This window comes from Zygosaccharomyces rouxii, assembly GCF_000026365.1.
Source record: "Zygosaccharomyces rouxii strain CBS732 chromosome C complete sequence".
NCBI classification, from domain to species: domain Eukaryota; kingdom Fungi; phylum Ascomycota; class Saccharomycetes; order Saccharomycetales; family Saccharomycetaceae; genus Zygosaccharomyces; species Zygosaccharomyces rouxii.
This window is the reverse complement of record NC_012992.1, coordinates 117313-139806: the sequence shown is the minus strand read 5'-3', so window position 1 is coordinate 139806 and position 22494 is coordinate 117313. Positions and strand designations below refer to the sequence as shown.

Here is a 22494-nt window from a genome sequence, read left to right as displayed (position 1 = left end):
TTGTTTTAAGCAATAAGCTAGGTTGAGAACCGAGGATGGAATTGATGAGTATTGTTGCTGATTCTGGCAATATGTAAACATATACAACCGTTTTGTCACATGCGTGTTTATATCAAGTATGCAGAACACCAAGAACGAATACGTCAACTGTAACTACAGACAACAGCCTCCTCTATGAATTATTGCCGACAATTTGTAACTGTCGTAGGTCTCAAGCGAGTCAGACCGCTCCAAGCTTACAAGCTCAGCTACAATACTTCAAGCTAAGCGAAGTTAAGCACAACCGAATCCTAATAATCAACGTTTAAAAATAAATTCGTCTACTCAAAAAAATAAAAAAAAAATAAAAATACTACGTAAGGCGTCGTTTTCGTTATAGTACTCATTTCGTGATCTGAGCCTTCAAATTGGCTTCCACCCTGTCGATGGCAGATCTGTATTGGCGTTGGGTATTTGCCATGTCTAAGAAAATCTTGTACTTGGCGTTTAGCAACACACGATCTGGGTTAGTGTCAGGGTTTGGACGTACCACTTTACCACCACCCGTCATGTCATACATCACCTTCCATAATTCCTCACCGTTGGAATTTGTATCGGTTTTCTCAGCTAGGTTTTCTTGAGTTGTACTCTTGACAGATTTGAAAGTGACTGGTTCTTCCTCATCTTCAGTTTCCGCAATGGCTTCACCAGGAGAAAGATTAGCAGCAGCATCCGACCCAACTATTGGGAAGTATGAACCACCACCCATGTGTGAACTGGAAGTTGCATGTGGTGCAGTGTATGGCGAAGGTTGATCTGTTTGTAATTCTGACAATTTACTCAATCCACCTTTACCAAGACCTGCAATAGCCTGGTCCTTGGATCCTAAGGAGGATGCTCTTCTCTTTCTCAAATCAGTTTTAGTGTGATGGGCATTGTAGGACTCACTTGCCACTGCACCTAGTAGAGCAGAACCGAAAACCACTGCGGCATCGATATAACGTGGAATGATGATTGGTAGACCAGTACAATCTGCCAGTAGCCTCATCAGTAGACCATTTCTACATTGACCACCAGACATGAAAATACTAGAAATGTTGTGGCCGGATTTGCACATTATCTCCACGATCTGTCTGGTTTGTTGAGCAATGAATTCACAAGCACCCAAGTATTGCAATGCCAAATCATCAACGGAATTGTCCATAGATTGACCAATAATAGCAGCCCTCATCGTGTTATCCGCAATTGGTGATCTATTACCATGATAGTCACCATAGAAAAACAGGTGCTTAGCCAATGCAACCACTGAACGTTCCTTACGTGCATTTACCAGATACTCTAATCTTGAATTCAAATAATCAAATTTAGACAAACCTGCAGATTCCGACAAGTGTTCCAAATCTGTGTATGCTGGATGAGTAGAGAGCACATGTGCCAACAGGGCACCAGTACACGACTGACCACCTTCAGCACACCAGAATCCTGGAGCCATAACATCTCTGTAGGGACCCCATACACCTGGTACGAAGATTGGGTCTCTAGAAAGAGCAACATGACAAGTGGAAGTACCAGCCACGGCAGCTAATCTACCAGTAGCCTTGTCGACACCCAGCTTGCCCTTTTCACATTTGGCCAATTCTGGAATCTCTTCATCAGTTTGAGCGGCAACAGTACCGACCCAGCCCGCATAAGCGTCAATCACACCAGAACCAACAACACAGTGATCGGCCAATCCCAAATCTGCAGCAGCTTCGGGAGAAAGAGCCCCAACGTACTGACCAGCACTCAAGAAATTCGATCTGTGATCATCTCCCTTAGGCTTAACAGAACCACCTAACTTGGCAAAATCATTTGCTACCAACTCTGGCAAATCGATTAAGTTTAGAAATTCTCCTGACCAACCGTTATTGGAACCTTCAACACCAAGCGGCAAGAGACCTTGCTTACAAACACTCGAATTGAAAGAACGAGTTCCCAATCCAGTAGCCTTGTAGGTCAAAAAGTCTGCCAAGTCAAAAAAGACTGTATCGTTAAATTTTTCTCTTGGCATGTGGTTCTTTAGCCACTTAATCTTAGGGATTTCCATTTCAATCGACATCTGACCACCGACATATTTCAAAACCGGGTGATTGGTAGAATTGATTTCTGCTGTCTCTTGAACTGCACGGTGATCCATCCACAGAATGATGTTTTGATCTGGATTTTCAAAATCAGGTCCCACTGGAACATCCGCACCATCCTTGCTATTAACCGCCACCAATGAGCAAGTAGCATCGAATCCGATACCATGGATTCTCTCTATATCGACACCCGAGTCACGAACCACTGTCTTAACACAGTAACAAATAGCAGACCAGATCTCTTTAGAAGACTGAGTGATATAGGTTGGTTTTAACTCCTCCCTTTGAATTGGTTTTTCTGCCAACGACATGATATTACCCATAGAGTCAATGAGACAGGCTCTTGCAGAACCGGTACCGACATCAACCCCAATGTAGTAAATCATTCTCTGCTCTAGACTCAATCCCAGCATCGACTGGGATAACAGCCGCTGCTGAGAGATAGACATAGATGAACGTGATCTGCCTCTGTACATTATTCCTAACTAATCCTAATTCTTATTATCACTGCTTTATCCGTATAATCTCCTTTAGCTTATGTTACTGGAAGTCCAGTCTGTAGCAAGGGAACTTTCCCATCACTAACCCATGCTTATATATTCTCATTAATTGGGGGGGCCATTCCATGGATGCCTCCCCTGAAGTGTCACTTTTTTCCCGTAGGTAGGAGGGAGACAATATCATATTATACGAAGAAATAAAAGTGATAAAGATGACAGTAATACTAACCATAATGACATCTTAGAAAGCCGCTGAAGATACAATAATTAGAGCTTAAAATTGCACAGCCATCATATCCCTAATGTACAGAATTTTCTGAGCTTGGTGCAATTTTTTCCATCAATTTTGGGTCAAGTAACATCGAATTAGAGAAATATCTCGTAAATCTTGCAAAATTAAGCTTGAAAACGCCATAAAATACACTTCATACCTCTTGAACCAAGATAAACCGTCCCGAATACTCTAAGATAGTATTTGTCACCTAGGAGGTTGCTTTACATCACTGGTCATATGATTGCAGTTTTCTAGATTTTTCGCCAAAACTCTATAAAGGAGTACCTCTGCATAAACGGCGATTGCTACGACCCAAACAAGGGAGGATATGTAATGGTTTTATAGATTTGTTCGTATTCCTTTAGGGTAGATCAATTTGAGATCTGTTACTCGAGAAAAGAAGGAGAGCAATTGATATACAGTAAAAACAAAAAAAAATAAAATTAGTAAAAAGGCAAAATGCCTCCTGTGGGACTTGAACCCACGATCCCCGCATTACGAGTGCGATGCCTTACCACTTGGCCAAAGAGGCTATTAAGAGTCACTGTCCCATTAGGGGATGTAGACGTAAAATCACACAATTCAAATCAGATCAGAGTACAACAATACTACTTAACTACACATTACATCCAATTTTGATAGCCAAACCTATGCCTCGTACACCAATCAACACCATGTTCGAAATATTCTTCCCTTGTTACACGAGCATCACTGTATAATGGTGAATTGGTAAATGATGCCATGGATGACCAACCGTAAAGTTCCTTAGGCCCACTCGGTAGATGAACTGTACATGTCCAGTCAGTCGGTAATTGTCTTTGTAATTCAGTAGCTAATCTAGTCGCGAAATTTGGCAGATTAAAATTACCACCCGTGCAAACGATATTACCTAACATTAACGGTCTCAGTTGTTCTGGTAAAATCGATAAACTCTCCAGTATAGTTTCAATGATACCTGGTTTTAAAAGTTGTGGTATTTCTGGATGGAAAAATGTCTCTGGGACGGAAAATAATTCATCTTTCAATTCAACTGTCTGCGAATCTTGTGGTAATGGCTTCTTTGGATCCTTGACGTAACCTAGAAAACTAGTTTGAAAATCTGGTAGGACATATTCTACAGCGGTTTGCTCTTTATGCTTAAAGCTTTCAAAATAAGATACGGGACTCACAAATAGACAGTTTTCCTTAATATTATTCACAAGTATAGTTTCATCCATAACGTTATAATGTCGAAATGAAAGCGTCTCTTTCAGTAAGCCATTCAAAAATCTACCGCCAATATCTAGTTTTTTAACTGCCTTATAATAAGGAATACCTTTGATCACAGGCACAACCCAAGTACAGTTAAAGCCTACATCGATTACCAGTTGGAATGGTTCATATGCATCAGGTTCTGCCTTCCGATTTGGTTGATCATCACCTTTACCCGAAATCGCAATAGAAGGTCTACCAAATGGTGCAAATCCTGCTATGGGGCTTTTGAACATACTAGCAAATTCGTATTCTTCGAAGACTACTTGATCCATGTTTTTACTCAATTCTGGTATCGTCATGCATGTTTCGCTAACCACTAAATGCTGGCCCTTACTATCCTTGAGGTCAAATCCATTGAATTCATCAGGATTGAAGAAACAGTAATCCCAAATGGCACTTTCTAATTCCCATGAAGTTAGTTGTCCAAATTCGTGAGGCCTTCTAAATACAACTGACGATATGTCCTTTATAGTCTTGATCTGATTAGAAAGGTAGTAACTGCCAAATTTATCCCGAGCAAGAGCATTAAAAGCTCTATGCGGTGTCTCTAGATCAGGAGTACCAAATTTAATCTCGTATGATCCATTATCCACTACTATTGGTGGTGATTCCATGGCCTTTGATGCCGTTCAGTGCTCATCGAGGGTGTTTAAGCGTATTTTAATTGGTACTTTTAATTTGGTCTCCGCGATACATAAACTAAACTACACCAAGGCAATGTTAGAGTGTAAAAGAGAAGCTGAGCCCAGAAAATTCTACAAATGTAGGCATTGTGGTGATCTGTAGGACTGTATTCAACAACACACGCCCCTATCTTAATTCTTGCATCTGGCACCGTTTGAAAAGTTCCAGGAATCTCAGACTCTGGGGGTTTGAAGAGTGAGCAATCTCAACAGTGCAACACACACCTTGGTAATTCTACAAATGTTAATAGAGCCTATAGATGACTTAAGATATGTCCTCTATTCTTCCATTCAGCATTTACCATATAGCTGAACTCATCGCGATGAGCTTTCAAACAACTGAAAACCATAAACAAGAACAGTTGAGACGCCAATAACAGTGGTAAAAGATACATCGAAGGTGACAAGGAGTTTTTGAACCACCATGGATGATGATGATTCATTGAGTAAAAGACAGAAGGTTGATGGATTAAATCAAATTGATGGCAAACATCCTACCGTCGACTTGGATCAAGGTGAAAACTTGTCTCTTCCCACAACATCATCATCTCAAAACACCTTTGCCCATGCTAAGACCCCCAGGAAATTAGTTGTAGGGAATGGTGATAATCGTTATGCCCACTCATCACAATCAATATCTTCATCTTCTTTGCAAGTGCCCCCATTACAACCACCTGCAACTTCGTCCAGAGGAAGAGGATCAAAAACTTACTCACAATCACCACCTAGATCTCCTGGTAGATCACCTACAAGGAAATTGGAACTAATACAAATTTCTCCTTTAAAGAATAGTCGATTAGAACTTCAGAAGATTTATGATGCTCAACAAAATCAAGCTAGACACACAAGGCTTTGTATCGATCAATTGATCTTACAAGATTTCAAATCATATGCAGGCCGTCAAGTTGTTGGCCCTTTTAACACCAGTTTTTCGGCAGTGGTAGGGCCCAATGGTTCTGGTAAATCTAATGTCATCGATTCCATGTTATTTGTATTTGGATTTCGTGCTAACAAAATGAGACAGGATAGACTATCAGATTTAATTCACAAGTCTGAGGAATACCCGTCGTTGCCATCATGTTCAGTAGAAGTTCATTTTAAATACGTGATAGATGAACCTTCTGGTGAAACGAGGATCGATGAAGAGAAACCGAATTTAGTCGTTACGAGAAAGGCATTTAGAAACAACACTTCTAAATACTATGTCAATGACCAAGAGACAAATTATGGTGAAGTGACAAAACTTTTGAAAAAGGAAGGGGTAGATTTGGATCATAAAAGATTTTTGATTCTACAAGGTGAAGTGGAAAATATCGCACAGATGAAGTCTAAGGCTGAAAGGGAAGGCGAAGATGGATTATTAGAATATTTGGAAGATATTATTGGTACCGCTAAATATAAACCTTTAATCGAAAAAAATTTAGCTGATATGGAATCGCTCAATGATATTTGCATTGAAAAGGAAAATAGATTCCAAATTGTTGATCGTGAAAAGAATTCGCTGGAGAACGGTAAGGAAGAGGCATTGTTGTTTTTAGAGAATGAAAGAAAATTGACGGTATCCAAATCAAAACTGTATCAATATCACATTTTAAACAGTAATATGAAACTGAAAAACACATTGGATAAAATTACCAATTTAAACCAAAAATTAGAAAAGGAAAGTGATAAAAATGCTTCAGTGAAAAAGGAATTGGACAAGTTGAGAGCATTTGGGGATGAACTGGAAAGTAAATTAAAGAACTGCAACAATGAGGAAAAACAACTGCTAGGTAAGAAGAGAGAACTAGATGGCAAAAATGTTCTAAATGAGGAGAAGATTAAAAATTTCGAAAAGAAAAGAGATAAAGCTGAAAAGACTTTGTCTTCAATGGACCGTTCCATATCTAGTTCAGAGGCTAGATTATCAGAGCTCAAACAACTCCAAGTGGATTACGAGAATTCTTTGAAAGAGCTTAACGAACAAACAGAGGTCGAAAAGATGAAATTAGAAAAGATTAAATTTTCTCTAAAGGATAAGACAAATGGTATCTCTTTAGAAATTGCACAGCTGGAAAAGGAATTGGAACCCTGGAATGCACAGTTACAAGAGAAAAAAACCCAAATTCAACTTGCAGAGTCTCAAATATCTTTAATTAAGGAAGCCGAGGCCAAACTAGCTCAAGAAATCGATCAGTTCAAGCAAGAGATAGAGACTCGAAAGCAACAGATTCTTCAAGGTTCTAAAGAACTAGATTCCTTACACTCTCAACATAAATCAGTTAAAGAAGAAATTTCCACAGGGGAAAAAGAGTGCTTGAATGCAAGAATCCGTTTGAAAGAAATGCAAAATATTTTAAATACTCAAAGGCAAAAGGCCCTTGACGCTCGTTCTGCTCTTTCCAATGCTGAAAACAAAAGTAAAGTCCTAACAGCACTATCGAGACTGCAAAAATCGGGTCGTATCAGCGGCTTTCATGGGAGATTGGGGGATCTGGGAGTAATAGATGAGAAATATGATGTCGCAATTTCAACTGCCTGCCCCCGTTTGGAAGATATTGTTGTCGAAACCGTAGAATGTGGGCAACAATGTATTGAATATCTACGTAAGAATAAATTGGGGTACGCAAGATTCATACTGTTGGATAAGCTTCGAAAATTTAACTTGGACAGCATCAATACACCAGAATCAGTCCCCAGGCTGTTCGACTTGATTCATCCCAAAGATCCAAAATTTTCCTCTGCCTTCTTCAGTGTTTTGGGAAATACATTAGTTGCGAATGATCTAAAGCAAGCCAATAGGGTTGCATATGGTAAAAAAAGGTTTAGAGTTGTTACCCTCGATGGGAATTTGATAGACATTTCAGGTACTATGAGTGGAGGTGGTAGTCGCGTTTCTCGTGGACTTATGCAAATTAATCGTAACAAAACTGAAGATATTGAAATTTATAGCTCAGAGGAAGTTGCTCAACTTGAAGTTAATTTGGTAGAAAGAGAAAAGAACTTTCAAGTGGCAAGCGATACCATCTATCAGATGGAAGAACAATTGAAAGATTTAAAAGAGAAGGAACCTGCTATCGAAAATAACATTTCTCAATTAACAATGGAAATAGAATCTTGGAACAGTGAAATCAAGATCAAAGAAATACAGATGCTTGAGAGCGAGAGGGCATATTCAGCTACTCAGGATAATAATGTAGAATTGAGAGAAACCATTCAACATGTCCAGTCATTGAAAGATGAATTCAAGTCAATTCAAAACCAAACCAAAAGCAAAAAACATCGAATAGAAACCCTCAAAAATGAGATTATGGAGATAGGAGGTGCTGAATTGAAAATCCAAAGCTCTAAAGTAGATTCTGTGATCCAGAGAATTGATATCGTCGTTTCTAAACAGAAGAAAGAAAGATCTGTTATTAAGAAAACTGAAAATGAAATAAACAAATCACACAAAATGAAGCTTGAGACAAGCAGAGATTTAGAAAATTTTAATCAGGAAATTCAGACTCTAAAAACCACAATCGAAGGCCTACAGGATTCCTTAAATAAAGTACATGAATCCGTAACATCTGTCCAGCATACCAAAGAGGGTTTAATCGAAGAATCAAGAACTTTGGAAGATAAATTAAATGATATAAACGAGGATATTGCAATCTTCAAGTCCTTTGAAATGGAAATGAAGAATGAATTGGAAAAGCTGAACTCTCTGTCCTTTCACCTCAAAAAAGAAATTAAGCATTACGAAGAGAAACTAGGTGACTTAAAGATTAGGGATGTAACCCAAATCCTTCATGATTTGAAAGACGAATCTAATAATGCATCAGATCCCTCCGAGAATCCAGTTTCTGATGTTGAAGAATCTGAATCATCTGTTGGAGAAGGAAAAGACGAAAACAAAGATTTGGATGCACAGGACCAAGTTCAAGATGCTGAAAAACAAGGGGATAATCAAATGGATGTGGAAGACGGTGGGGAATATTCTGACAGAGGTCTAACACAATTTTCTGAGGACGAACTTCATGAAATTGAAATTGAAGAATTAGAAAAAGAAATTGAAGATTTACAGAATTTCCTTGATGCTTCCAATGCCGATATTGACGTCTTGGAGGAGTATGCAAGAAGATTGATAGAATTCAAAAGCAGAAGACTAGACTTGAATCAAGCGGTTGAAGAACGAAATAAGGTCAAGGAAAAGTTAGATGAGTTGAAGAAAAAGAGATTTGATGAATTTATGCAAGGCTTTGGAATTATTTCAATGACATTGAAGGAGATGTATCAAATGATTACGATGGGGGGGAACGCTGAACTAGAATTAGTGGATACACTTGATCCTTTTTCTGAGGGTGTAACGTTTAGTGTTATGCCGCCAAAAAAAAGTTGGAGAAACATTACGAACTTGTCTGGTGGTGAGAAAACATTAAGCTCGTTGGCTTTAGTGTTTGCACTACACAAGTATAAGCCAACGCCCTTATATGTGATGGATGAGATTGATGCAGCCTTGGATTTCAGAAATGTTTCAATTGTGGCAAACTATATCAAAGAACGTACGAAGAATGCTCAATTTATCGTCATATCATTGAGGAACAACATGTTTGAACTTGCTCAACAGTTAGTCGGAATCTACAAAAGAGATAACAAGACAAAGAGCGCCACAATAAAAAACATAGACTTCGTAAGTGTATCTTGATAAAGAAATTCACTTAGCTAACTAATTAATGATTTAATATGTTCATAAATTATTTAATGCTTAGGCCCGTTGTTGAAGTTTCGCATATTCCTTTTCAGCAGTATGAACTAACTTTTGAATCAAAAGCACAGCGGTCTGGTGAGTCGCAGCAGGAAGATTCTTCCTATGGACACCAAACCATTCCAGTGGCGGAGTAGCATCACCCAAATCTTTAATTTGAGGCATCTCAATATATGGTTCATCAAGTGGCACATAAATAAATTTAGATTTCACTGTATCTTCTTTGTCAGATTCATTTGCTACTTCTAACTCTGGACTGGAATTTCCCAGTTGTGTACGACGTACCGCTAGCGACCTCACATGCGTGGCCCACATTTCTTTGATAAAATTAACCGGGCCTAGGTTCCATTTCATAGAAATCTTGTCAAAGAATTTGCAGGTGAACAAATATTCAAGCACAGGGCTGCTTTGCTGCTGCCAAGTTGTCATACTGACCAGCAGTTGAGGTAATTTTATGATAGTTCCACCAGAAAACTTGGAAGCATACAGCATATAATCATCGACAGCAATCTTGGAAACCGTTTCCTCATCCAATTCTTCTTTCGATGAAGATAACGAGGCATTCACGTCTGATATTTGAAGTTGAAGTTCGGTCTTTAATTTCTCGCCTGATTGGGTTTCTGAACGTGCATTAACATCTCTAACTGACACCACTAACACCTCTGCATCAAACAAAGACATAGGTGAAATATGAACTTTGAGCTCTTTAACAATAACGGACATGTCGGTTCTCAACAAGTTCAGAGAGTTCAGAACCTCCTCGTAAGCAACTGATGTAGAAGAAGCAGAAATATTCGATTCTTTCAAAGTTTCAATATATGATATTCTGTTGTCTTGTTGCATACGCATGATCGTGTTGTAAATATCCAATGCATTAGCTGCTGTCAAAGCAGTTGCACAAAGGACTATGGATTCGAATTCCAAAGAAACCTGTAATAAATCTGGTAAAATCGCATAAGTGTCAGATTCATTATGAAGATGTACTTTTACACTCTTCATGGATCCAATCAAGAACATATGGTAATCAAATGCTGACTTTATGGACATTCTGTTAATGGCCATTGATACTGATATCAATGGACCAACTCTTAATAGATCCTCCTCTGGCCAGGAAATTTCGGAAACACTGCTAGCCTGGTCGAGCTCAAACATTCCACTCAATCTACCTTCAGAATTCACCGTAATTCCATGGGCAAAAGTATGCCAAGTTCTTTTTTGATCACCTTGATGCTTAGTAGTGATCCAGACCTGTTCTAAACCTAAAGTGAGAACACCCAAAGAAGGTCCTAAATCAACAACACCTCCCATGTTGGTAAAAATGATCGTGAAAGACCATGGAAAAACCTTACGAGAATCGTTAGAAGATGGAGAAAATGGAGGAGAGAGAGATTTCTTAGCATCGCTCTTGTCTTCGGCTTTATTTTCGCTTGGTTTCGTACGTCCCCGATTACTCAGTCTCCAAATATCGAGGAAGATATTCAAATTCTGCCTTTGCTTCATATTACAATAAATATTCATATCAGACACTAGTGCAACACCATACACATTAGGATAGGTAAACATCATGACAATGTCGATATAATCCAACATAAATGCAGCACTTGAATCCCTCGAAAAAATGTGTCGTACTGAAGATTCAATTTTATCCATGGAGAAGGAAACGTTAAAGGGTTCAACTGAATCCACCTTGTCTGTAGTTACTCTGAATAAGAATGAGTTGAAACCTGCATCTAATTGGACCTTAGCCTTAGGCTCGCAGCTAAAACTCAACTTCTGTTTTCCTGAGGCAATTTCAAATGCAATATCATAGGGATTTAACAAGCTCTTATAATCGATGCTATCTGTAACTGGCTTAGAAGGATGAGATTTATCCTCAGAACTCAAATTACGGATCATATTCTTAATATTGTGATTGAAATCACTTAATAGCGGCGCACATTTAGCAAAGAGCATGTTATGGGTAGGTTCAATCGTCGTAAAGAACCTGATGCAATGTGATTTCTCTCTTGTCTCATTAAACTCATAATTAATAGCCATTTGCACACCTGGTGATTTTATCTCCAACAAAGGTTCTGCTTTACTGTCAAGTTCAGTCGGCGAATAAACTTTAAACACACCACCTGCAAAGTTCAACTGTGAATTGATGGTTCTAATGTGAGCAAGGAATGGGGCAAGTGTATTTGAGGCCGCTTCCATATTCAATTTACTCTTAGTAGAAGACCCTGTCTGCTTGATCTTAGCTTTCTTCATTTCATTAAAGCGCTTAATAGAGTGAAGCGTCTTTTCTACCAGTTTGAAGGAAGTTGACAAAAATCTGACATCTATGACTTCACCATGAAAACGAACAAATAAATCCTTTAGTAGGTTTTCACCCTTCAACCAATAGAATATTTGCATATTTGATAGGTATGTCCTTGTGTAACTATCCTTCTCACTTTTTTGAGAATAGAATGTATCAGAAGTATTGCCATTGGCAACAGACAAGTAACCATCGATTAAAGTAAGCTTACCAAAATGCTTCTCATAAGCTGAGAATAGCCTGTCATACCCTAATATCAAACCAGGTTCTGAATTGTCACCCACTTCGAAAAGCCAGCCGACACAGAAGTTATACGAGAGAATATGAATAGATCTAAAATCGAGAGTCGATTCACCAGATTTCGCAGTTTTGTTAGATGAGTAAGGTAACCAAGGTGTATGGTGTTTTTTGAAATGATTAAGGAGTGACTGTAAGTAGTGAACACTCCACAAAATATCCACTAATAATTCGGGAAATAGACATAACCTGAAATAGGAACTTTCAATTTGATAAGACTGTAAAGAATTTGGAACTTTTTGTGATGTCAAAAACCTTATGGAGAAATCCAATACTTTTGAGAGATTGGCTGGCAAGGATAATTCCTTCACCAGCAAATAACACGATTCCACAACGATTTGCCCAGAAAAATGCCTATCATATTCTTCATACTGTTCATTGGCATTAGTTAAGGAGGCAAAGAGAGAATGAAGCTCAAAAATGTAACAGATCGACGATACGGGGACAAGTAAACCGAAATATTTCAAATTAGCATCTAAGGCCCATCTTGTGTTACGAGAAGGTGATCGATCGTTTCCACCAGAAGCAGAACGAAGGAAATTCCAAAGTTTTTGGATATGGTCCACGCTTTCCACGAGAGTTTGCTCATCTTGAAGTAGGTTATGCAACGCCCTCCGCGGTTCACAGAGTGTGAGCTTCATTAATGATGTCGAAATTTGGACTTCTACAACAGGAACGACTTCATCTGCAACCTCGCATTTGAACTGAAGATCTGTCGACGAGAACTTGAAAAACTGTTCAGAGGATAGTTGTGATTTCAAATAGACGTCATACTCCAAAAATCCAAGCACTAATTCCATATTCTCATGTCCACTGGCATATATATGTAGTTGCTTAACATCTTGCAGCAGATAAAATGGAGATAACAACATTATTTCTGAGCTCATGTCCGTGAAGTTGAACCTGATATCAAATTTGATTGGAATTCGTGGCGTCTTTTTAGTAACTGCTGAAGAATTTTTTACTTCATGAGATTTGAACTGAGGAATTAGAACTTCTACCTGCCTTTTAATCTTCTCGACAGAATTTCTTAAAACGACAGTGCTTGGCATTGCTCTAATAAATGAATTTGTAGCTTGACAATTGAGGGAAACAAATGGTATAACTCCCAACTGAGCCGTTGCTGCAACATGAAGTTGCTTTAATAAAACTTCTGCTAAAACATTTGTAGAGTGCTTTAACCAAATTTCATGTCTCTGTGCGAAAAAAACAGCTGACAATGCAGGTGGTGTATTCTCTTTTGAATTTTCAAGCAACATGCTATTTTTCCCGTTAATGATTCTGTTTGTCAATCTCGTATCTCCCACGACAAAATGCAAATCACATCTTTCAAATATCATAGTGGCAAAAATCTTAAGGTTTCTGAAACGGTCTCCGGGACCAGATGCACGACTTGATTCAAGACGGTCCATTTGGGAGCCAAAACCTGAAATGGAAGCAGATCTTGAGATGGATCCCAAATTAGAAAGATCATCAAGCTCATTCTCACTAAATTTCGAAAACAACTCCTTCAACTTGAAAACTTCCTCACCCCATTCACCTTTTATTGCGCCCATATTAGCCGTCAAAGTGATAACTTTCTCTTGTTTGAAAAGATTCTCAGAACTTGTGTTAACCGAAGGAGGCAGAACATCAACTATAATATTAGTTCTTGTGAATATCGTGCTACGAGCCACTTCATAGCCTGAAATCAATACAGTAAAGAAAAATGATTGAAAATTGATCTTCAATACTGTCCTTAATTCTTTTTTGAAGCTATCCTCATTCTGTGGAAGAAAAATCTTTTTGTAGATGTAGGATCTTGTAATATCAGACAAGTCCCAGTTTCTCCAGTTTGAGAAAACTGAAACGAAAATATCCTCATCTCTCTGAGGAACATTAGGATTCTCAGAGTCTTGTACGGTTACGAGGTGATCAGCGGTACGCCAATCATTCGGCAAATAGGTCAAAATATGGCGGAGACGAGTAATGATTCTCCAACTCCGATTCTCCCTAACATGGCCTTCTGATAGTCTCATGATAAAAGCAGGCTTTGTAATTACATATGGATCATGGCTAATTTGATAATACTCACTTGCAGATGTCAAATCGCATATTAAGTCCTTTTGAGTTTTCTTTCTCAAATTTTCCAATTCTTTAGCAGATGTTATTGTATCCCGAAGTACTTTAATCTGCCCAAATAAGTAGCCTGAAATTCGTTCTAATTGGGATTCATCCAAGGTAAAGCCAAATGAGGTCACATTTACCGAGTTTACATTTTCATCTACGGTGGAGGACCATAATTCTAAATCTTCTATCGAAAGCTGTAATGCTGCTGGTTTCATGCTGATGCTGGAAGGATGGGCTTCCAAAAGAGATATTCTGAGAGTGTGAATATTTGAAAACATGGTTTTTTCCAATATTACTTTCTCATCTTCATTTTCAATGGTTTTTCTTCTTAAGTCAAAATCAAAGCTATTCAGTGCCAATTCAACGCCACTTCCCTCTTCAAAATCATATAGAAAATGGAGATCTTTAACATGCAACCTCGAAGTAGTCACAAAAGACGCACCGTACTGAAGATTTCCCAACTTTTTCACAATTGCAATCTCGTTCTTGTCAATGATATCGGTGGTGTCTTCCGTGTAAAACTTTTTAAGATAATTTAGGAGAACTCCAGTAACTGAAGGCTTAACCTCTAAATTAACGTATTCAACATCAAGCACGTAATTGTTATAGCGATCGCGATTGTTGGGAGGATTATGTGGCATGTGTGGAGAAAAGAACCCGGAATTCGCTTGGAATCTTGTGTCTTCATTTGTTAAAGGTGTCCTTTGGCCTTCACTAGTATCGGATGATGAAGAATCGTCAGGTTTAACAGTAGGTGCATATTCACCCAGACAATCTTCAATAATATAATCTATCGTTTCTGCTAAAACAGGTAGCGGCAAGGGGGGTAAAGTTGCAGAGGGAGAAATACTTCCGAGCAGTTCTTTGTAGAGCACAGATTCTTGAAAAAAACAAGGAAGCAGAAAGGAACATCTGTAATACGCTGAATCATGCAATGTGATGTATTCTCGCTGTCTGTACCTATGGTCTGCAAAAGCTTGATTTTGTATGAAATCAGTGAAATTTAACTGCGTCTTCAAATGCAAGAGGAATCTACCCTCCTTCTGATTTTCATCCAATTCAAATATGAGAAAGTTAATATCTGGAAATTTGAAATCCACACGTTGAGAATAAGCTTCATTTTCAAAATCTATGGCAGTGAATGTTATTTTTTTGGCATGTAGAACACTTCTGGAACTCGTATCAGCATCATTCATCATAAATTTCAATTCCTTTACACGAACAGTAACGGAAGTCATATCAAAGAGGGTATTAGTCTCATACAGCAAAATGTTTTCGAGATTTTTGAATCCAAACCCAATCTTGCTAAAGCATGTCAAAAATCCTTTAGCAAACTCTAAATCTGAATTAATTTCCAGGCGATCTATGTCAACTCCCCATTGACAAAAGTATGTCGGTTCAGTGGGTGGCAGCCCATACATTCTATGGCCATGGATCGTCAAACTGGAGAGATAGCCATGGCTTTTTTCTTGTCGCCCATTGTCCTTTCGGACACATTCAAATAAATCATGAGGATGTCGCGAAACATATCTTTTTAATTCAGTATTATTCATGGTTGCCAGAAGATCCATATAATAATTCGTACTTCTTAAATCGACCTCTAATTCATTGAAATGCAATGCTATGCAAGGGTCTGAGTTGTAAATTGTTTCGGGTAGGATTAAGGCACCTTCCCATACAGAAAACACAAACCAGATATCCATTTCATTTTCCGTCCTCTTAAGCTCTGAACGTTTAGGCATAGGGATTCCCTTATTCGCTGGCCTTCCTTCAGGATTAGTTCTATCAGTTTCAACATCTTCAGTAGAAGATATGTTAAATCCAGAATGTTCATCTCCCAAATTCTCATTCTTCGGCTCTTCAGTATGGTTGGCATTCGTGTATTCTTCAGCGGTGACGAAATGAGAAAAATCACCGAAATAATTCATCTTAACATTCATCAAGTATCGAACCACAAATCCGTAACAGTGTAGTGTGGTGCCAAAACTAGAGCATTCTACTGAGATTGTGTCAACGTTATCGATATCTAGTTCAGAGAAAACTGTGTACAAACCGTTAACTTGGAAATTATAAGATCTCCCCACTTCCTTGTTTTTCATAAATTCATTTAATGTATTCCACGGTGGTGTATTAAGTAATAATCTGAACATAGGTGTTGAAATATGATAAGTGATTTCAGTACATCTATTCGCAACAGTTTGACGAGGAATCTTCACATCGAATATTAAATGGTCACCGTGTAAAGACAAATAACAATTCTCGTTAAAATCTAGAGGGTTATTAACAATGTTATGGTCATTCACATTCAAATAGATAGAGTAACCATCCAAATTCCAATTAATCCTGTAAATAAAGGGCCTAAACAACTCGTATGGCGTAGGATCACCAGAAGAAAAATCTGCAAAGACGTCAGATATCAAAGTAATATGTTCTCTCAATATGAATATTTCTAACTGGGTCGAAGATAGATTGATATTCCAATTAGCCTGATCATTCCAACCTAATGGATATCCCATATCAGCCTCAAAGTCAAAAGATTTAGCCCTCAAAAGTAATTCGTGATTGACACTTGTTCTAATTTCCATGTTGGAAAAATGGAAATTAACATTGTTGGGGGAGCCTTCTTCAGTGGGACAAATAACCGTATCGAGAATACCATAGGAATCTTTCATGAATTTGAGATCGATCCAACCAAATGGTCTGAATTCTTCCTTGGTCTCGACGTAATGCCTTAAAAACTCTTGATCCTTACTCTTTTCTCTTGTGGGGATACGCCAAGTGGACTCTTCCATGATGCTAATGGACGTTTTGAAAATTGTGTAAATTCTTTGAGATCCTGGTGTAAGAGTCTTTATAGGTTTTGGTGTTCTAGACACAACTGGTGACAAAAGAGCTCTCAGATAGCTTAACTGTCTTTCTGCCCAAGGTCCGTAGCATATATTTGCACCATAGAGTTGAATATCTACACCAAATTCAGGTGGAGCTCCACTGTTACCGACTTCCGGCCCCTGCAGAGTTTCTTCGGGTTCTTTTGGAACAAGCCCCGGTATATCATATTCATATGTGAAGACAATTTTAGCACTTTTCAAAATACTAATAACTCTAGCGTATTCATGATTGGCAAAGTCGAAGTCCACATTCTCCAATTCATCTTCCTCCATATTTTGCCTATAGAGTGACAAACCTTTCCAATTTTCACGAAACGTAATATCTTCTTGTGTTTGTAAATGTTTAGGACCCAATGTTGGTAGAAGAAATATGCGAGCAAACTTTTGCCAAAGTTTCGATAATCTACCTCTGGTCCACTTAAAACTAGTCGATATATCATCGTCAAACCCAATATTTTGTTTGACAGATGCGTCCACATCGTAAAGTTCCTTTTCAAGTTTAATTTTAAATAGATCTAATTTTTCCTTTGGTGGACAAAGATCTATTATTCCTTTAGAATTTTTAGCGCTTACTACCAGGATGGATGGGGTAAACCGGTTACCTAATACTAACGAAAATCGACGCGTGGAAATCTGTATTGGAAGAAATCGCATATACATCGATTTTCGATTTGAGCACTGTTGCTCGAAAAGTTCATCATTTTCCAGATTATTAGGTGCTTGTCCATCATTTTGATTCCTCCCAGCATCTTCTTCTTCATTACTGTCTTCATTATTATTTCTATCATTGCTACCCACAGTCTCCATCGTAACACTAGAAGGTGTACTTTCTGATAAAACTTTATTTTCTTGCTCTGACTCGTTGAAAAGTTCTGTCATGGTTTGATCATCCACAAACTTTTCAAATTGAGCTCGTTCTTCCTTAGAGAACATATGGATAATATTTTCATAGGATGACGTTTTATTGTAAACAAAAATTTCTAACCCTTCACAAGCCAGCAGAAACCTACAAGGATGCTTACGGCCACTATTGCTTTTAGGTTCTTGACCATTTTCCAGTCTTTCTTCTTCGTTATCTAAATTCTCTTGGTACTGGGACTTCCGTGAGTTAAACAACCAGTATCTCCAGTTGATAGTCCCTTCCAAGCATGATATGGTATAATCCCTATGAATAATGCAAAGGTTTCTAAACATTATGTTGCCGCCCAGAGGGGCTATCCGAAGTGACTCGATGTTTATCTTGACCTTGCAACGTTTCCAAACAACCCATTCGAGTATGAACGTGAGAAGAAAACCAAATATCCTGCCCAAGTAGAAGATAACCGTTAGTGTCACTATGCATGTTAAAACCCAATCTACGAGGAAGACCCAACTAAAATTCCTCGTTCTATCCAGCGAAACCTTCTGAAAAGGGGAACGGCCATCCATTATGGGCTTCCAAATCTCTAACAAGCAACCTCTCGAAGGATAGTTCGCTTCTTTTTAATGCTTTTTTATCGATCAATTCTTTTGTCCTTGCAGAAGCAAAGTGCTTTGTTGAAAGTCAAGTTCATCGTTTTGATGTCAAAAGTCTATGGGAACAAAAGACAAGTTGAAATTATAAGAAGTGAAAAGGGGTGATTTAATGGCATTGATTGAACAATTGCAACGGAGGGTAGTAGAAATGGGGCTAGTCCCAAAAATCATAGCTCTTTTACCCCTAGTTTCTATGATATGTGCCATGATTAGTTCACTTTGGCTGGCGACGCTTCCGATAGAGGGTCAATTCAGGCGTACTTATATTTCAGAGAATGCATTGATGCCATCACAAGCTTATTCTTATTTTAGAGAAAGTGAATGGAATATCTTGAGAGGTTACAGGTCTCAAATTGAGCATTTTGGTGAGATCAGCAATAATGAGAGAAATGAACAGATGGCAGAATGGTTACAAGAGTTTGGAGCCAAGACTTCCATATACAACAATGAGGAATACGGAGATTCACTCTATGGGATTTTACATGCTGAAAGGGGTGACGGTACTGAAGCGATCCTTTTGGCTGTTCCATGGTACAATGCTGAGGGGGATTTGAATGTTGGTGGTGCCTCTCTAGGTATATCACTTTCGAGATTCTTTTCACGTTGGCCAGTGTGGTCCAAAAATATTATCATAGTATTTAGTGAGAATCCCAACGTGGCTTTGAGATCTTGGGTACAGGCATACCACACGTCACTGGATCTTACTGGTGGATCGATTGAAGCTGCAATAGTGTTAGACTATCCTGGCACAAACGATTATTTTGATTACGCCGAAATCAGTTATGGTGGATTAAACGGTGAACTGCCCAACTTAGACCTTGTTAACATTGCCGTTTCTATCACTGAACATGAAGGTGTCCATGTGTCACTACATGGTATGACGCCTGAGTCCATCAATGATGAATCTTATTGGTCTCGTCTCAAGATTTTGCTTTGTGGTATCTACCGTGATGCATTCGCAGGGTTGGAACCACTACAAGGCAATGAAGCTTTCAGCGGCTGGAGAATTCAATCTGTGACCATTAAGGCACATGGTAAAGAGGGAGGAAACAATGACATTACAACTTTTGGTCGTATTCCAGAAGCAATGTTCAGATCCATAAACAATCTTTTAGAAAAATTCCACCAGTCCTATTTCTTCTACATGCTAGTTGCTCCTCGTTATTTCGTATCCATCAGTAGTTATCTACCCGCAACTGTTGTCCTCACTGCTGGTTTTGCATTAGCATCTTTGAACTCTTTGCTCGCTAACCAATACAGCAATTTATCGTTCTACTCTCACTACAATTTAAAGGCCCTACTGTTTTGGTTAGTTAGCATATTGGTATCCTTTGTGTTTTCGCAATTGTTCCTCTACGTTCCCTCAACAATTCTCTTAGTGGCTTTTATTGTGGTCATGTTATTGCTCCCATTAGCGGCTGGAAGATTATGGACTATTACAGAGCCGCTGTCCCATAGATTACAGATGTATGCATTCCTCTACATGAGTCTTGTGGTAACTTCCTTAATGATGGTCAATTTCACCCTAGCATTTGTGGTTGGTATTCTAGCATTCCCCATGACTGCTGTGGGCACTCAGAGAAGTTTGACTTTTAAGAAGTATGCGCTTCTAATCATCTCCAATCCGTTAGTTTCCTTCTTCATCGTAAAACCACATCCTCAATTGTTACAAAAGTTGATATCAGCATGGCAAGATTTAGGATGCTGGACCTGGTTCGTATTATGTCTAGGTTGGTTGCCCAGCTGGACCCTGATAGCATTATCGGCTTGTAGTAGCACAAACTTGGACCCTGTGGCTACATCAAAGAAGGAACAGTAAAGTAACGTATATAGTTTATTTCAAGATTCCCTAAATTTTATTAAAAGGCAAACGAGCCGCCACAGGACCTCCCAAAAGCTATTTAAGATACATCAATACTCTGTAGATCATCGTCATTCCTTGCAGCGTGGAAATTTTTCTGGATCGCTCTATAGTAAACATTGAAGTTAACCAAACTTTAAACTAGATCAATTCATTAAATAAGGACATTGGTGTCAAACAGGCATTGGTACAGTTAGATTAGAATCTAAGTTATCGATATGTCTAAGAGAAAACCTCTTACTCAACAAAAATTGGCAAGTGAAGAAGAACATGAGATCGAAGGGGAACCTAAGCGTAAAAAGGTCAACAAGAAAAGTCGGAATGGAGAGTTTATAGTACCCCCTATGAATCAAAAATTTGTGAGTTGTTTACAACTGGGGATGAATTTAAACTTATTAGAACAAGGTGCCGAAGAATCGCTGCAATTCCAAGGTACTGTGGCAGGTCAATTGACACAACAGATTTACGAATTGATCAGATCTGATACATTGAGTATAGCCAACCTAGAGCGCTGTCACAAGTGGAAAGGAGAATCATCTGAAATAGAATACTACTATCTACGTTCAAGATATTTTGTTTCAGAAGAAAATGGTATGGTTTGTGATCGAAAGAGAGACGACAGGATTGTATGTGAACCTGCTTCTATGTTCCATTTGGTAATGTGTTCTCATTTACAGAATAATCATGTTACGTCTTATAACATTCATCGAAATTTGGTTAAGACATATGCCAATATTACTCGTGATTATATTGTTACGGCCATTAGTTATTGTTCCAAATGTAATCCTGATCTGAAGGCCAAACCTTTCCAAAAGAAGCGCCATAAAAATGTTTATTGGGAACTTTTACCTCTGGAAAGAGTCCATATTGAGGTGTTTGAACCATTTGACGGAGAAAAAATACAAGGCAGGTTTTCTCATCTACTTTATTTTAGAGATTATTTCTCGAGGTATGTTTGGATTTTACCTTTGCAGAACGACAAAAGAAAGCATATGATTCGAGCAATGTCGTCATTCTTATTAGGCTTACCCCGAATCCCGATTTTTTTAGAGAGCACTACCATTGATAGGGAACATTTATTTGACCTATGTGGTCAAATTGCAGAACATTACAGTTTGAAACTAGGACTCGGAGTTAAAAATTCTCAGCGGTTCCATAACAATGGAATCAAAGATATGAAAGAGTTGCTTGGGTCTCATAAGGAAGAGTGTCTACAAGATTGGAACTTATGCTTGAAATATGGTCCATTCCATATAAATCAAAATATTAATGTATCATCAGATGGGAGACCGGGAGATTTACTATTTACATCGGTTCCAGATTGTAACAGAAAATTTGTGAAGAAAAGAAATGATGTTATTCTTGATACTCCTTCTCAACAAGTCGTGCATCTGGGGGAAGGTGTATTGTTTTTGGAGAATAATAAAGAGGAACATAAAACCGTCGAAGCAGTTAAGGAAAATATAACTCATAGTGACCCAGATGAGGAACGAGCGGAAAATGACAACACTAATGATACTCAGGTTCGAATTGATGAAGGAGATGTTAGCCCTTCAAAAACTGAGCCCGTTGAGCAGAGGGACGAGGATGGTGAAGATCGGCGGGGGGAGAGTGACGAAGCAGATATTAGACGCCCAGAAGATGAGCCGATCGATGATGCAATTGAACAAAAGAAAGAGGGGAATGCACGAAACCATTTAAAAAATTCTGCTGAAGTGATGGTAGCTAATATTCCTAACGATAATCATGTAAATACTGTTCAAATGCAACCAGCTATAGTGAGGGATGATTATATTTACGACAGTGACGAATTAGCCGATTACAATCTCGAAGTTGAGCAAAAACGGTACAAACGAATGAGAAAATCCAATGATGCGGATGATAAATCGATGTCAGAGATGGGACCTAGGAAGAAACGTAAGCTATTGGGTAGAAAATTACAATCTTCTACGAATATGGATGAATCAATTGAGTTGTAATAGTATTATT

General features: G+C 38.5%; 6 protein-coding genes and 1 non-coding gene across 7 annotated transcripts; 3 read left to right on the top strand and 4 right to left on the bottom strand.

The window, feature by feature from the left end:
• Positions 1-382: 382 nt before the first annotated feature.
• On the bottom strand, positions 383-2575 carry ZYRO0C01782g (putative phosphotransferase; the record flags this gene model as incomplete). Its single annotated transcript, XM_002495688.1, has 1 exon — positions 383-2575. One exon carries the CDS (start codon positions 2573-2575, stop codon positions 383-385), a length of 2193 nt encoding a protein of 730 aa, XP_002495733.1.
• A 758-nt stretch (positions 2576-3333) lies between these two features.
• Positions 3334-3405, bottom strand: ZYRO0C01760r. The gene has a single exon. It is a non-coding gene; the product is annotated as a tRNA-Thr (tRNA).
• A 91-nt stretch (positions 3406-3496) lies between these two features.
• Positions 3497-4741, bottom strand: ARP6 (Arp6p; the record flags this gene model as incomplete). The annotated part of the gene is made up of 1 exon (XM_002495687.1): positions 3497-4741. The coding sequence occupies one exon, from the start codon at positions 4739-4741 to the stop codon at positions 3497-3499; it is 1245 nt and encodes a 414-aa protein (XP_002495732.1).
• Positions 4742-5234: 493 nt separating this feature from the next.
• Positions 5235-9476, top strand: SMC4 (condensin subunit SMC4; the record flags this gene model as incomplete). The annotated part of the gene is made up of 1 exon (XM_002495686.1): positions 5235-9476. One exon carries the CDS (start codon positions 5235-5237, stop codon positions 9474-9476), a length of 4242 nt encoding a protein of 1413 aa, XP_002495731.1.
• Positions 9477-9536: 60 nt separating this feature from the next.
• CSF1 (Csf1p) lies at positions 9537-18557 on the bottom strand (the record flags this gene model as incomplete). Its single annotated transcript, XM_002495685.1, has 1 exon — positions 9537-18557. The coding sequence occupies one exon, from the start codon at positions 18555-18557 to the stop codon at positions 9537-9539; it is 9021 nt and encodes a 3006-aa protein (XP_002495730.1).
• Positions 18558-18753: 196 nt separating this feature from the next.
• GAA1 (GPI-anchor transamidase subunit GAA1) lies at positions 18754-20463 on the top strand (the record flags this gene model as incomplete). The annotated part of the gene is made up of 1 exon (XM_002495684.1): positions 18754-20463. One exon carries the CDS (start codon positions 18754-18756, stop codon positions 20461-20463), a length of 1710 nt encoding a protein of 569 aa, XP_002495729.1.
• A 260-nt stretch (positions 20464-20723) lies between these two features.
• On the top strand, positions 20724-22484 carry FOB1 (replication fork barrier binding protein FOB1; the record flags this gene model as incomplete). The annotated part of the gene is made up of 1 exon (XM_002495683.1): positions 20724-22484. The coding sequence occupies one exon, from the start codon at positions 20724-20726 to the stop codon at positions 22482-22484; it is 1761 nt and encodes a 586-aa protein (XP_002495728.1).
• Between the last annotated feature and the right edge of the window lie 10 nt (positions 22485-22494).